The sequence below is a fragment of the Castor canadensis genome, chromosome 1 (assembly GCF_047511655.1).
Source record: "Castor canadensis chromosome 1, mCasCan1.hap1v2, whole genome shotgun sequence".
Classification (NCBI taxonomy): Eukaryota; Metazoa; Chordata; class Mammalia; order Rodentia; family Castoridae; genus Castor; species Castor canadensis.
This window is the reverse complement of record NC_133386.1, coordinates 134737909-134753491: the sequence shown is the minus strand read 5'-3', so window position 1 is coordinate 134753491 and position 15583 is coordinate 134737909. Positions and strand designations below refer to the sequence as shown.

Sequence of the window (15583 nt, the reverse complement as noted above, 5' to 3'; positions counted from 1 at the left end):
TAGATTACTTTCAATAATATAGTCATTTTCACAATATCAACACTGGTGATCTATAAATATGGAAGTTTTTCCTATTTACTAGAGTCTTATTCAGTTCTTTTACAAGTGTTTTGATTTTAATTTCTTAGGTAGGTTTATTCCCTGGATAGGGATATTCCTCTATATTTTTTGAGGCTATTGTGAATGGGATGGCTATCCTGATTTATTTTGTAACATGTTCATTAATGATATATAGAAAAGTACTCATCCCTTTATTTTAATTTTGTATTCTATGCTTTGGGAAATTTTGATCCAGTGTATCAGCTTCTGTTGGACATTTTAGTGTCCTCTAATTATGCTGTCATATCATTTTAAAATAGATATAATTTGAGACATGAAAAAGGGGATATTTCATCTTATATCACTGAAATCCACATGATTAGTTGGGAATACTTTGGAACTTGTAGCCCAAAAACTTAGAAAAGTTAGAAGAAACTGAATATTTCAGGCACATATGAGCTATTAAAATTAATCAAAGATGACACCAACCCTACATATATTCATAATAAGCAATGAGCATGTAGAAGTACTTATCTCCCTATGATGAAAATCTCAGCACCATGCAGACTGATTCACAGCTGAATTCTAAAAGTCTTTTAAATAAGATCTAAAAGCAATGCATCTCAAACTATTGCATAATACAAAAAGGAAAGGTCACTTCCAAAGTCTTTCTATGAAGCAATATTATCCTGATATCAAAAGTTGATAAGGACACAACTACAATTACCATGATTACGACAAAAACCTACAGACCATTTCCCTGATGAACATAGATGCCAAAATACACAATAAATTGTTTGCAAGAGAATTCAACAACCCATCAGAAAGATCATACAACATCATTTTTGTTGCATTCTAAGGATTCAATAATAATGTTTCATCATATACAAATCAGTAAAGTTATTGCTGTACATAAATAGAATGCAGGATAAGGATCATATCAGCATCTCGATAGATGTAGAAAATGCTTTAGACACAATTTTTCAGCTTGCAGTAATAAAGCCCTGAGGAAACTAGAAAAGGAAGGAGCATAGCTAAACAAAATATAGGCTCTCCATGACAAACCTGTAGACAACATTATACCACATGGAGAAAATTGAAATAATTTGCTGTGAATAGGAATGAGAAAAAGGTGCCTGACCTTTCACCTCTCATGAAATACAGTGCTTGAGTTCTTAGGTAAAGCAATAAGATAAGGCGAGAAATTTTAGTGATAGAAAAAGGTACACAAAGAATTCAAATTATCAGTGTTTGTAGGTAGTAATTACAAATTTATTATCAAAAGACTGTTATATATATTTTTTAATATTTGTGGGGACCATTGTGGCATCCTTTCTTTAAAAGACAGTATTGAAAATTTTTGCATTTTATCTTCTTTTTGGTGTACTTGAGTATAAAATGTAACTTTAATATATTAGTATACTTCAATGATATAATTTTAGTATGAGACACTAACAGTGGTATAGATCCAATTATACTCTTCAAATATTTGTGCTATACTGTCACAAATTTTAATTTTAGTTATATAATGAACCTCAAATGCTTCAATATACTTTTGCTTTAGTAATTTATTTTTAAAAGAACTAAAATTTCTAAAATTTGTTATATTTACCTTCATTTTCACATTTTTATTGTTCTTTCTCTGCATAGAACTATGTTTCCTTCTGATGCCATACTCTCTACTCTTTTTTTATTAATTTATTCACATGTGCATACATTGTTTGAATAATTTTTCCCTCCTGTCCCTGCTCCCTCCCTCTACCCCCACTCCCTTCAAGGCAGAATCTGTTCTGCCCTTTTCCCCAGTTCCTTTGAAGAGTAGAAATAAGCAATAATAAGAAAGACATAGCATTTTTGCTAGATGAGATAAGAACAGCTATACAGAGAGATTCCTAGCATTGCTTCCATGTACAAATGTGTTACAACCCAGGTTTATTCATCTCTAACTGATCTTTACACTGTTTCCTGATCCCCTTCTCACATTGACCTCTGTTGCTTGGGTTTCTGTATTGATTCCTCTGGAATGGGGACATCAAATACTTTCACGTTTTGGGTTTTCTATCTAACACTGTACCTTCCATATATATTCTCCCCTTGTCATGTAACCCAAGTCCTACAACATTGCTGTATTTTCCTTAGATCTAAAGACTGCACATGAGGGAGAACATATGATTTTTGGTCTTCTGAGTCTGGCTAACCTTGCTCAGAATGATATTCTCCAGCTCTATCCATTTACTTGCAAATGATAAGTTTTCATTTTTCTTCATGACTAAGTAAAATTCTACTGAGTATAAATACCACTCAATAGATTTTCTTGATCCATTCATTGGTAGTGGGGCATCTTGGTTGTTTCCATAACTTGGCTATTGTGAATAGCGCTGCAATAAACATGGGTGTGCAGGTGCTTTTGGAGTAACCTGTGTTGCATTCCTTTGGGTATATTCCCAGGAGTGGTATTGCTGGACATATTGCAGATCTGAGTTTAGATTTTTAAGAAGTCTCCAATTTTTTTTCCAGAGTGGTTGCACCAGCTTGCATTCCCACCAGCAGTGTACAAGGGTTCCCTTTTCCCCACACCCTTGCCAGCACTTGGTGGTGGTGTTTTTGATGATGGCTATTCCAACAGGGGTGAGGTGGAATCTTAGTGTGGTTTTGATTTGCATTTCCTTTATGGCTAGAGATGGTGAGCATTTTTTCATGTAGTTTTTGGCCATTTGAATTTTTTCTTTTGAGAATGTTCTATTTAATTCAGTTGCCCATTTCTTAATTGGTTCATTGATTTGGGAGAGTTTAGTTTCTTAAGTTCCCTGTATATTCTGGTTATCAATCCTTTGTCTGATGTATAGCTAGCAAATATTTTCTCTCACTCTGTGGGTGGTCTCTTTAGTTTAGAGACCATTTCTTTTGATGTGTAGAAGCTTTTTAATTTTATGAATCCCATTTTTCCATTGTTTCTTTTTGTTGCTGGGCTGCTGGGGTTCTATTGAGGATGTCCTTTCCTATACCTATTAGTTCCAGAGTGTACTAACTGCTCCTTTCTGTACTAACGTTAGTGTTTTGGGTCTGTTATTAAGGTCCTTGATCCATTTTCAGTTGTTACTAGAACAGGGTGATAGACATGGATCTAGTTGTTGAACATGCTGTCTTTCTCCATCATATAATTTTGGCCCCTTGGTCAAAAATAAGGTGGTATAGTTGTGTCAATTCATATCTGGGTCCTCTATTCTGTTCCATGGGTCTTCATGTCAATTTTTGTGCCAATACCATGCTGTTTTTAATGCTATTGCTTTGTAATATAGCTTGATGTTGGGTATTGTGATACTGCCAGAATTATTCTTTTTGCTCTGTATTGCCTTGGCTATTCACGGTTCCTTGTGTTTCCAAATGAGCTTTAGGGTAGATTTCTTGATCTCTGTGATGAAATCATTGGGATTTTGATGGGAAATGTATTAAACATGTAGACTGATTTTGGTAGTGTAGCCATTTTTGCTATGTTGATTCTTCCAATCCATGAGCGTGGGAGATCTTTCCATCTTCTGTAGTCTTCCTCAATCTCTTTCTTCAGGGGTTTGTAATTCTCCTTGTAGAGGTCATTCACATCTTTTGTTAAGTTTACTCCTAGGTTTTTTTTTTCTTGAGGCTATTGTAAATGCAATTGTTTCCATGTATTCCTTCTCTTTTTGTTCATTGTTGGTGTATAGAAAAGCTAATGATTTTTATAAGTTGATTTTATATCCTGCCTCCTTGCTATAGCTGTTGATGGTGTCTAGGAGCTTTTGAGTAGAGTTTTTTGGGTCTTTAAGGTGTAAGATCATATCATCTGCAAATAGGAATATTTTGACAGTTTCTTTACCTTTTTGTACTCCTTTTACTTCTCAAACTCCCTATTCTTGAAGTTAATTGAAGTAAAGATGTGGCTATAATTTATCTCAACATAACTTTGCATATATATGATTGTAAGTATGTTTGTATGTAAGTTACTTTTCCTGAAAAAGACTTTATCCAAGCTTGATCTATCTTAAAAACGTTTTAGACAATAAAATGGATGTTAAATTCTTTGTTAATACTTATCTTTCACCACTGCAAATATTAATCACCAATAATTCCGGAAATGGATAATTTTGCATAGCATCTGCTGAAATCTGTATTCCATTTTATTTTGTATGTGATGTGTATTTCCCTGCATTTTATTTTATTTTATTTTATTTTATGATGTGAGATATGGTTTTATTTGATTTTTTTTTAGATCCTCAAAAATGAAAATTTTTTAAACTATTCTTTTCTTCACATGTGCATACATTGTTTGGGTCATTTCTACCCCCTGCCCCTCTACCTTACCCTCTCCCCACTCCCCCCCTCAGTTCCAGACAGGTCCTGTTCTGCCTTTATCACTAATTTTGTTGAAGAAAACACACAAGCCTAATAAAGAAGACAAAGCATTTTTGTTAGTTGTGTTGAGGATAGATATACAGAAATTTTCCTAGCATTGTTTTCATGTACACATGTGTTATGACCCATGTTGATTCATCTCTAACTGATCTTTACACTTGTTATTGATCCCCTTCTCATGATAACCTCTGTTGCTTTAAGGTTTCTGTATTAGCTCCTCTTTTTAACAAATTCAAGAAAATTGAAATAACCCCCCTACATCATATCAGATCAGAACAGAATAAAACTAGACCTCAATGACAAAAAATCCACAGAAATATTCAAACACATGAAGAATGAACAACACATTTCTAAAAGACCAGCAACCAGCAGGTAACTGAAGCAATGAGGGAAAAAATAATAAAGTTCCTAAGATAAAATTAAAATGAAAACAGAAGCTACTAGAATCTGTGGGACACAGCAAAGTCTGTGCTAAGGGGAAAGACTAGAGCTATAAATGCCTACATTCAAAAAGCAGAGACCTCTGAAATAAACAACCTAATGCACCTTAAGCAAATCCTAGAAAAACAAGGAAAAGAAAACCTCTCCAAACCAGTAGACAGAAAGAAATAATAAAGGTCAGGGCTGAGATCAATGAGATTAAGACCAAAAAAAACTACAAAAAGAATTAATGAAACAAAAAGTTAGCTCTTTGAAAATATTAACAATATCAACAAACCTTTAGCCAACATGACAAAACAGAGAAGGGAAAAGAATCCAATTAATAAAGTCAGATATGAAAAAAGGGACATAATCATAAATACGAAGGAAATCCATAGAATCATTAGTGAGTACTTTGAAATCTCATATTCAAGTAAACTGAAAAATCTAAATAAAATGGATAAATTCTGAGATACATATAACCAAAAACAAAATTGAACCAAGAATATATTAAACACCGAAATAGTCCTATTACATGTAATGAAATTGAAGCAGTAATAAGGAGCCCCCTTACAAAGAAAAGCCCAGGATCTGATAGACTCATGGCCAAATTTTACCAAACCTTTAAGGAAAAACTAACACAAATACAACTCAAACTTTTCCAGGAAATAGAAAGGGAAGGAACACTACCAAACTTTTTCTATGAAGCCAGCATTACACTCATTCCAAAAACCCAATAAAGACACAACCAGAAAAGAGAATTATAAATCAATATCTTTAATGAATACAGACACAAAGATTCTCAACAAAATTCTGGCAAACAGAACTCAACAACACATCAAAAAGACTATACACCATGACCAAGTTGGTTTCATTCCAGGGATGCAAGGATGATACAACATATGTAAATCCATTAATGTAATACAGCATATACAAAAAGTATATGATCCTCTCAATAGATGCAGAAAAAGCCTTTGATAAAATCCAACACCATTTTATAATAAAAGTTCTGAAGAAACTAGGTATAGAGGGAATGTTCCTAAACATAATAAAGGCTATATATGACAAACCTAGAACCAACATCACACTAAGTTGAGAACAACTAAGCAGTTTACTTTAAAGTCAGGAATCAGACAGGCTGTCCACTTTTTCCACTCCTATTCAATATAGATTTGGAATTCTTAGCTAGAGCAATAAGACAAGAGATAGAAATAAAAACAGTTTAAACAGGGAAGAAAGAAGTCAAACTATCCCAAGTCACAGATGATATGATCGTATACTTAAGAGACCCTCAAAACTCTTTCAGCAAAATAACAGGATACAAAATTTGTGTACAGAAATCAGTAGCCTTCCTATATACCAGCAATAAAATGGCTGAGAAAGAAATCAGGCAAACAATCCCATTTACAATAGCCTCAAAAATAGTGAAGTACCTTAAAATAAATTTAACAAAAAAACCCAAAGAACTTTTAAATGAACACAGTAAACTACTGAAGAGAGAAAACAAAGAAGACATCAGAATATGGAAAGACCTTCTGTAGATTGGTAGAATCAATATTGTGAAAATGGCCATACTACCAAAAGCAATCTACATGTTCTATGCAACCCCTATCAAAATTCTAATGATATTCTGCAAAGATATAAAAATATAAGTCTTGAAATATATATACAATCACAAAAGTTCTCACTATTCACTAATCACAAAAAATCTCAAATAGTCAAGCCAAATAGAACTTCAAGACAGAAGCCCATGCATCTATAACAAACTTAACTTCAACAAAGGAGCCAACAACACACAATGGAGAAAAGACAGGCTCTTCAACAAATGCTGCTAAGAACACAGGATCTCCACATGTAGAAAACCAAAACTAGATCTCTGTCTTTCACCCTATATCAAAATTGAATCAAGTAGGTTAAGTCCCCAATATAAGGCCTGAAACCCTGAAACAATTCCAAGAAGTGGTAGGAAATACACTGGAAGAGATAGGTCTAGGGAATGATTTCCTAAACAGAACTCAAAGGATTCAGCATCTAAGAAAAACAATGAGCAAATGGGAGTGCATCAAACTAAAGATCTTCTGTACAGCAAAGGAAACAGTCACCAGACTCAAGAGACAGTACACAGAATGGGAGAAAATCTTTGCCAGCTACCCATTCAATAAGGGACTAATATCCAGAATCTGCCGGGAACACAAATAACTCTGTCCCCAAAGAATCAACACCCCAATGAAGAAATGGGCATGTGAATTAAACATGGAATTCTCAAAGGAAGAGGTACAAATGGCCAGTAAATACATGAAGAAGTATTCAACTTCCCTGGCTTTAAAAGAAATACAAATCAAAACAGCACTTAGATTTCATCTCACCCCAGTCCAAATGGCCATAATCAAGGGTAATAACAACAACAAATGCTGGCAAGGATGTGGTAAAACAGGAACCCTTATACACTACTGGTGGGAATGCAAATTAGGACAACCTATATGGAAAGCACTATTTAAAATGACCAAGCTCTGGAAACAAACCAGATGCCCTGGAACTGAAGAATGGATCATGAAACTGTGGTACATATTCACAATGGAGTATTACTCAGCCACAGGGAATAATGAAATGGGGTTTGAAGGTAAATGAATACCATTGGAGGGAATCATACTAAGTGAAGTTAGCCAGGATCAGAAACACAAAAGACACATGTCTTTCCTCATACAGGGAAGATAGACAGACCCAAAGATAAGCATATATACAAAAACTAGCAAGATCATATATACTCTCAAATGCAGAACATGCTTGTAACATTGGAACTGCTTTATGGAACTTGGGGAAAGAGGGGAAGGAAAAGAATGATAGAGCATCAGTAATATCTCATGCCATCAGATGTAAAGGTACAGAATGTAAGGATGTATATTCAAAACTATTGAAAAATGGGGGAAAGGAGGTGAAAGGATAAGGGAGAGTATTTAAAGGATTGAACAGACCAAAGTAAAACACAGAGTGTGCACCCACACACTGCATATATTGAGACACCCCTTTGAAAGTCAACTTAAATACTAATAATGAAAACCAGGACTGAAAAATAGGCAGTGTGTGCAGGGGATAGTGATACTAGTGGGAAGAGGCAGGGTGAAAGAAGGAGATTAAGGTGACAGTATATGGTAGATGGATTTCATTTATCTATATGAAACCTTTTGTGATTGCTTTAAGTGAGGTGAGGAGGGGAGTTGAGGGGGTGAGATGGGGGCAATGTAAGTAATGTACAATATTAGTCTAATTGTAATTGTCACTCTGAATCACCCCCCATGAAATGAATATATCCTAATAAAATTTTATAAAAAGTAAATAAAATATGAATAGAAGATGCTACCACCATCTCAATAGATGTGCAAAGGACAAACAGCGTATAAACCTGAGTTTGTGGTATATTTATGTAATACCAACCCGAGGCAGGAGGATCCAGAGATGGAAATATTATGTATTCATGCATGAAAATGGAAAACTGAGACTTGCTGAAACTATTCTAAGAATAGGGGTAGGGAGGGATGAAGGAGAATGATGGAGGGGTGAGTTTAAGATATGTTATAAACACTTTTGTAGATGTCACAATGTACCCCCACTACAATAATAATATGACAATAAAAATAAATTTAAAAATAAATAAAAGTAAAAGAATTTTTGTGTCATGTTTATCAGTCATTATCGTTTCACTTACATGTTTTGTCTTCATAGAAGTTCACACTACATTCTCTCTAAAATGTGTCCAACCCATCACAACATTGTACTCATCCCATTTTTATCTTTGTGTCTCTTTTTGGTGTTTATAGACCCTAATATTATTTCTCTATTTTTATCCCACACTGTAAACCTTCAAATGCATTTGTGATTATACATATGTAATTTCCTTTTTTAGAGTTCAATTTGCTTTTCTGTAGAATGAGAAACTATTACTATATGTTGTTTCTACCTTGGAAGCAATGGGAAAATTGATAAAAAAGGCAATTTAGTTATGTGTCTTCCTAGTCTGCTAATGTTACATGTATTTTTATGGACCTATAAGCACACGTATGTGGTTTTATGTGTCTGTGAGTGCATATATATTTCACATTGCTGCTTCTCTGTGTATGCTTATACAAGTATATACATACTTATGTGTGTGTGTCAAGTGAATAAACTATAGATAAGTATTTACAATCATAAAATTGCATGCTTTATAAAATCTTTCTGAGGTTTACATTTTCTTCTCCATATCTATGGTGTTTTTTTATTTGTCATATTATTTTGTAGTAACTTCATGTCCCATACCTTAAGATTTCTCATTTTATATTAAAATATTTTAAGTTCTTTTCTAAGTCATCATTTTAAACCAGAGTACACAATTAATTCTATAAATATCTTCTTATAATGTCTGTCTCCAGAGCCATGTACTTTTTCTTCACTTAGTAAACCATCATATTGCTTTCTGAGTTAGGTAATTGAAGTGCAATCCCCTTGGAACAGCTCCTGCAGGCTTCATTAATGGGGAAGCGAGAGAATATAAACAATCTCAGTGAATAATGTTCATATTCAACTGAAATTGAATGTACTATTCCACAGGTATGAGAAATTTCACACTTTTGCAGAATATTTCAGGAGACCTAAAACTTGATATAAAATGTTATTTTGTATCAAACTCTTCAGCCACTAAATACATGTGATAAAATATTTTAATTTTTGCTATTCAATAGATGACATAGAAATGTATTTACTAAACTGTACTTTATACAAAGTTCTTCCTAAAAATTCAAAATGAGCACATCTTGGAAAGCAACAGTGAAAATTTAAAAATACTGAATTTATTTTTGTAGAGATAACTAAGAATGTTCTCAATAATCTATATGCTTTCATAATCTCCATGGAGGATGACAGACTACTTTGAAGTATGATAAATCCAGAATCTAAAAACATAGGGACAAAATATATCAGCCCTCATTTTGATAAAATAAGAAAAGCAATCAATAATTCAGGTGAGTTTGTTCTGCTAAGTATATAATTTTAGAGCAACTCTACAGTAATATTAACTGCTAATGTTTCCCTCATAAGGCATTTTTAATCAAAATTTATTTTATTTCACTACAGATGGAGCATGCTAAGGATGTCACATGTAGACATTAACTATGTTCTAAAAGGAGAAAATGCAAAGCACTAAAAAGCATAGGTAATTTGAGGGAGATATGGGATTGAATTTTGCAGTTTACCTTTAGCTTTGAGAGTGGCTACAAAATATTTCAAAAGTCCATTTGAATCAGGAAATCTCAAAATATGGCCTCTCCTAAACTTATTATACCAACACCAAACCCAAGATATTTGGTTTTTTTTCTGCCTTCTACTCAAATTATATCTATACATATATGGATGAGGGGAGAGGAGTATGAGTTGTTTCCTTATAAAACTTTTTTTGTTTTTTAAAGCACAATACATAGAAATAAAGAGACAGAAGAAATAGTCATAGTTAAAATAGTAAATCCAGAATTAATTGAATTAGGTTATGATATAGTAGTGTTTTCATGTGCATTACAAAGCAAATGTATTACCTGTAGCTAAAGCATAAAATAGCTGGTATAGTTTTACACATAAGACTAGGGGTTGGATTCCTAAACACAGCAAAAATACATTAAATTAAATACAAATAAAGAATGAAATATATGATTCAGGATTCTGGTCATATACATTTTCTAGGGTGTGGTTATAATATACATTTTGTGACCAACTGAGTACTAATTAAGTAAAAGTTTGATGAAACACATTAAACTATGTCCTCACCCTAAATTTATAACCTAAATTGGTACATTAAAATAAATACTTCTGTATATTTTTTCTTTATTTTTTGGTGGTACTGGGACTTGAACTCAGGGATTTGAATTTGCTAGGCAGGAGCTATACCAATTGAACAGTTTGCCCAGTCTGTGTATTTATTTCTTTAAACATATAATTGGTATATCTTCTCATAGGTCATTGGGTGCTGGTTCATTCAAACACATTGTTGTTTTAATGAGAAAAACTCTTTGGAGAGAAAGCCTAATATCACAGATGTTTTAATCATGAAGCTTCATGATGCTTCATGCACTTTCAGGTTCCAAGTCATTTGTTTCTTATCTTGACTCAGAAATATTGAACTAATGGCAGGAATTATATTGAACCTGACCCTTTTCTTCTGAATGCTAAGCGCATTAAATAGTAAATGAATTTCAATCATATTCAGCAAAGTTTATTTTCTTTTGATTTTTATTTTCTTAATGAATATAATACAGAGGAATAACTGATTTTGATACTCATCCCATATTTGATTCATTTTAACCATAGAAATTCAAACTACATCTAATTGAAACTCTTTATCCACCTTCCTCTTCTTGATAAACATAGTTGGGACCAATCAAATTATCTCTTTCTTGAGAGATAAGCCTATCTACAATTTGCAATTCACATGCAAGTTGTTACTTAGGTATTTATCCATTTACTCACTCAGAAAATCACTATAATTTTGTAATTATTTTACCTCATTAATGCAATATAGTGCTGCCTTATTCTTCAATATTTCTTGTCATTCATAGGTATACTTTTGGAGTCATCCTTACTAATTCATTTGACTACACATGTTGTTTCCAGAATTTGTATTTGCATAAAATTTTTAGAAATTTACAAATTGTCTCTTTATGGTTTTACTTTATCACCTCATCATCATTTTGTAGTTTGAGAATTTTTAATGTTTATTTTTTTAAGTGTATAGGAGAATTTTATATCATTTTACACTTGCCTTTTTCAGATATTCAATGAAGTTAATAATAAGCACTCCCTCTAAGAGATTTTTTTGGTGAATTGAATGTATGTATATATTTATCCATATTTCTATGGACTTTAGTGTACTATTCTGTAATACATAATTGTATCTATTGTCACCAAGCCATGGTTTATGTGTTTTCTTAATTTTGATCAGTTTTATTAGACAGGAATTTAAGATTAAAAATATTAAAGTTAACTAGACTTTGTGATTGACTTTGTTTAGGAATCTCATCCATGATGAATCAGACACAAATTCTTCATTTATATTGTTAAATATAGGCAATTAAATATATCATTAGGCATGACTGCTTCAACATTTGAAGGATGAAACCATATGAACTGCAGAGAACAGAGCCATCCCAAAAATAAGAAACAGGCTAGGCACCAGTGACTCACACATATAATCCTAGCTACTTAGGAGGCAGAAATCAGGAGGACCGAGGTTCAAAGACAGCCCTGGGAAATAGCTTGTGAGACCCTATCTCAAAAAAACACAATTAAAAAAAAAGGTTCATGGAGTAGATCAAGGTGTAGGCCCTGAGTTCAAATTCCAGCATCCCAGAACTGCAAAAAAAGAGAGAGAGAGAAGGAAACAAACACAAGATACAGAAGTAACAATACACTGTGAAAAGAGGTGTTCTGTATTTGTATTCATGAGGTGTTATTGAAACATTTAAATTTAATTTTAGGAAAATAACTTTTAAATATATCTGGACTTCCAAAATTATTGTTTTTTTGAAAATATTGATAATGACATCCCTTGGGAAAGAGAATGACTTAATAAACTAAAGAATATGCAGGAGGAGAACGGGAAATATGGTACGTTATTTGAGAGTAATTTTTGTGTTTCTCTGCCTTTATTCTTTCTAAACATCAATGGATACATTTAATATTGATAATTCTTCAACAAAATTCTTTCCACCTTCTCCAGAAGACTGTTGGAGTGTGACTTCCTTCTCTTTCTGTTCTGCCACTGTTGCTAATCCAAATGCTGGTCCTCTTGCTGAAGGAATTAATGCTGGTCTTCTATAAGGATGTTGGTGAGTGCTGATGAATTGAAGTGGTGTATGAATTATCCTTGGCAGCATGTCATGTGCCCTCAAGACCGATCCACATTTCCTATGGTTTGTGGAACACAAAAGATTAATCAGTATGTGAATGCAATAACTCTATCCTCTAGGTAGTGCTGTAGTTGAGACCAATAGTAGAAACTGAACTTACACATAGGTTATCATTTGATATCTTCTTTGCTTAAACGTAAAGCTAATGAGCAAAGACTTCCTTTATTACATCTTGCTTCTCTTCCTACTTTATTATTCTTAAAGATTAATTATATATCTAGTGATGAAGATTTTATTTGTTATTTTAACTTTAGTTAGTAATAGTTATGAATTATCTTGTGGCTTAATATAGTTACTTAGTTGTTATTTCATGAATCTATGAACAACACACAGAAATAAAAACTTTAAAGAAAAAATCTCATATATTCTATTTTTAAGAATAATTCTACTGATTTGTACCAGAGATTTGAGGAAGTGTGAAAAACTCGAAGGACTAGCAAGAGTTTATATTTTAAGAGGATTGAAAATGACCAATGATTTGGTTGCATAAAGGTAATGGAATGCCAAGAATTTAAGAAAAAAGATACTGAGGAAATATGCTATCATATAATTATCATGATCCATCTTCTCCCTCAAATAATTATCCATTCTACAAATACATTCACAATTAGAATTAACAGTGTTACAAATATTTTAGAAATTTTCACATAAATATTACCATACAGAAAGCTACTGCTTTCTATACTAATTCAGCATAGTTTACATAAAATATTGCGTTAAACATTCAAATTTATTAACATGTGTTTCCCTTCAATATTTATACTTCTTTTGTAAAACAGGTATTATTCTTATTCTATAGGCAAGAAGATTGTAAGAAATCATTTTACACCATTGCTGAAATATCTGGAACTCTGACATTTCCATCCTGTGATCCGTCTACAGACATATTATCTCATATGTCTGAATTTCCCAAGGAATTTAGTACCTATTCACTTCATTTTAATATAATTTACTTTGAAAGTAAACAGAATACAGAGATAAATGAGCTAATGGACCTGAGGGAATAAACAATAGCATGAGTTCAATCAGGGAACACAACCTCATCTTCCATTTGATCCCTCATGAGAGACATCAGTGCTGTCCTATCATCTTGTCATTGCTTATTAATCCACTGCTTGGATATTGTATATTTCTAAGAAATAAATGTAACGCATTATTCATTATTTCCATAGTTATATGAGGAGTAAATTTCTGAATATCTTCAAGTCTGTCCCAGCAATTTCAAAATGACAAATACCACTGCAGTTACCGTATTCATACTCAGGGGCTTTACAGATAACAATCAGCTGCAGATTATTCTTTTCTTCCTTTTTCTAGCAATTTACCTTTTTACTGTCATGGGAAATTTAGGACTGATTATATCAGTCATTGGGGACTCCAGGCTCCACAACCCTATGTACTATTTCCTGAGTGTTTTATCATTCTTGGATGCTTGCTTTTCTACAGTTATTACCCCCAAAATGCTGATAGATTTTATGTCAAAGAAGAAAGCCATTTCATTCCTTGGATGTGCAGTACAGATGTTTCTTGCTGTGGCTTTTGGGACCACAGAGTGCTTTCTGTTGGCTGCAATGGCTTATGACCGCTATGTAGCCATCTACAATCCTCTTCTCTATTCAGTGAGCATGTCACCCAGAAGGTATATGACACTCATCATTGCTTCCTATGCTGGTGGGACTCTGAATGCCACTGTACACACAGTGGCCACTTCTAACCTTTCCTTCTGTGAATCCAATGAAATCACACATTTCTTTTGTGATATTCCTCCTCTCCTTGCTATTTCTTCTTCTGACACTCATGTAAATCAGATTCTACTATTCATCTTTGTGAGCTCTATTGAGATTGTCACTATCCTAATTGTCCTCATCTCCTATGGCTTCATCCTGTTGGCCATTCTGAGGATCCATTCAGCTGAAGGAAGGCAAAAAGTTTTCTCTACATGTGGCTCTCACTTAACAGGAGTGTCAATTTATCATGGGACAATCCTCTTCATGTATCTGAGACCAAGCACTACCTATGCTTTGGAGCATGACATGATAGTTTCAACGTTTTATACCATTGTGATTCCCATGCTGAATCCCATTATCTACAGCTTGAGAAACAAAGATGTAAGAGAGGCAATGAAAAAATTATTTAGGAACAATGATATAAGGATAGAGTGAAATTTTCATATCAAACATTAACTTGAATAATTAAGAATGATGTTTCAGGGTCTCTTTATCACCCCAACTGTGGAAACATCTTGTTTTGGTTCAATTGTGTTATATGATGCTGGTACTGAGGATTGAACTGAAGGCCTCCCACTTACTAATCAAGAACTTTACCACTTGAACCATACCACCAATCTATTTCATTTTTTGTATTTTGGTATTGAGATAGGGTCTTCTAACTTTTTCCAGACTGGTCTGAAATAAGTGGGATTACAGATGGGCACTAGGATAACTGGCTTCTTTTTATGGTTGTTTAAAAATTTTAAATGTCATTGTTCTCTCTCTACCTAGATAGTTTTACATATTATTTTATTGCCTCTCATTTTTAGTTTACAAGCTAGTTTGTCTATATACTCTGGGCAAATATCTATAGATAAGTTATTAAGAGTGTACTACTTGCTTTGGTCAATTCACCCTTGTATAATTTTTTTCTTTTCTTATATATATGTACCATAGTGTTCAGATTATTCCCCTCCAATGTAGTAATCATAAACAATCACAAGAGAATTTCCATATTACTAATCATTTTCTGCATAATGACCTGAAAAAACTGGACTTTTTCCTCCATTATTCAATCATCATACTTTCCATTGCAAA

General features: G+C 33.2%; 1 protein-coding gene across 1 annotated transcript; it reads left to right on the top strand.

Moving 5' to 3' along the window:
* Positions 1-14002: 14002 nt before the first annotated feature.
* On the top strand, positions 14003-14938 carry LOC109674308 (olfactory receptor 5T9-like). The gene has a single exon (XM_020151300.2). It carries the CDS (start codon positions 14003-14005, stop codon positions 14936-14938), a length of 936 nt encoding a protein of 311 aa, XP_020006889.2.
* The last annotated feature ends 645 nt before the right edge of the window (positions 14939-15583 follow it).

What these genes read in the sequence shown, in the direction of transcription:
- LOC109674308 (XM_020151300.2), top strand. Translation starts at nt 14,003, where the DNA reads ATGACAAATACCACTGCAGTTACCGTATTCATACTCAGGGGCTTTACA.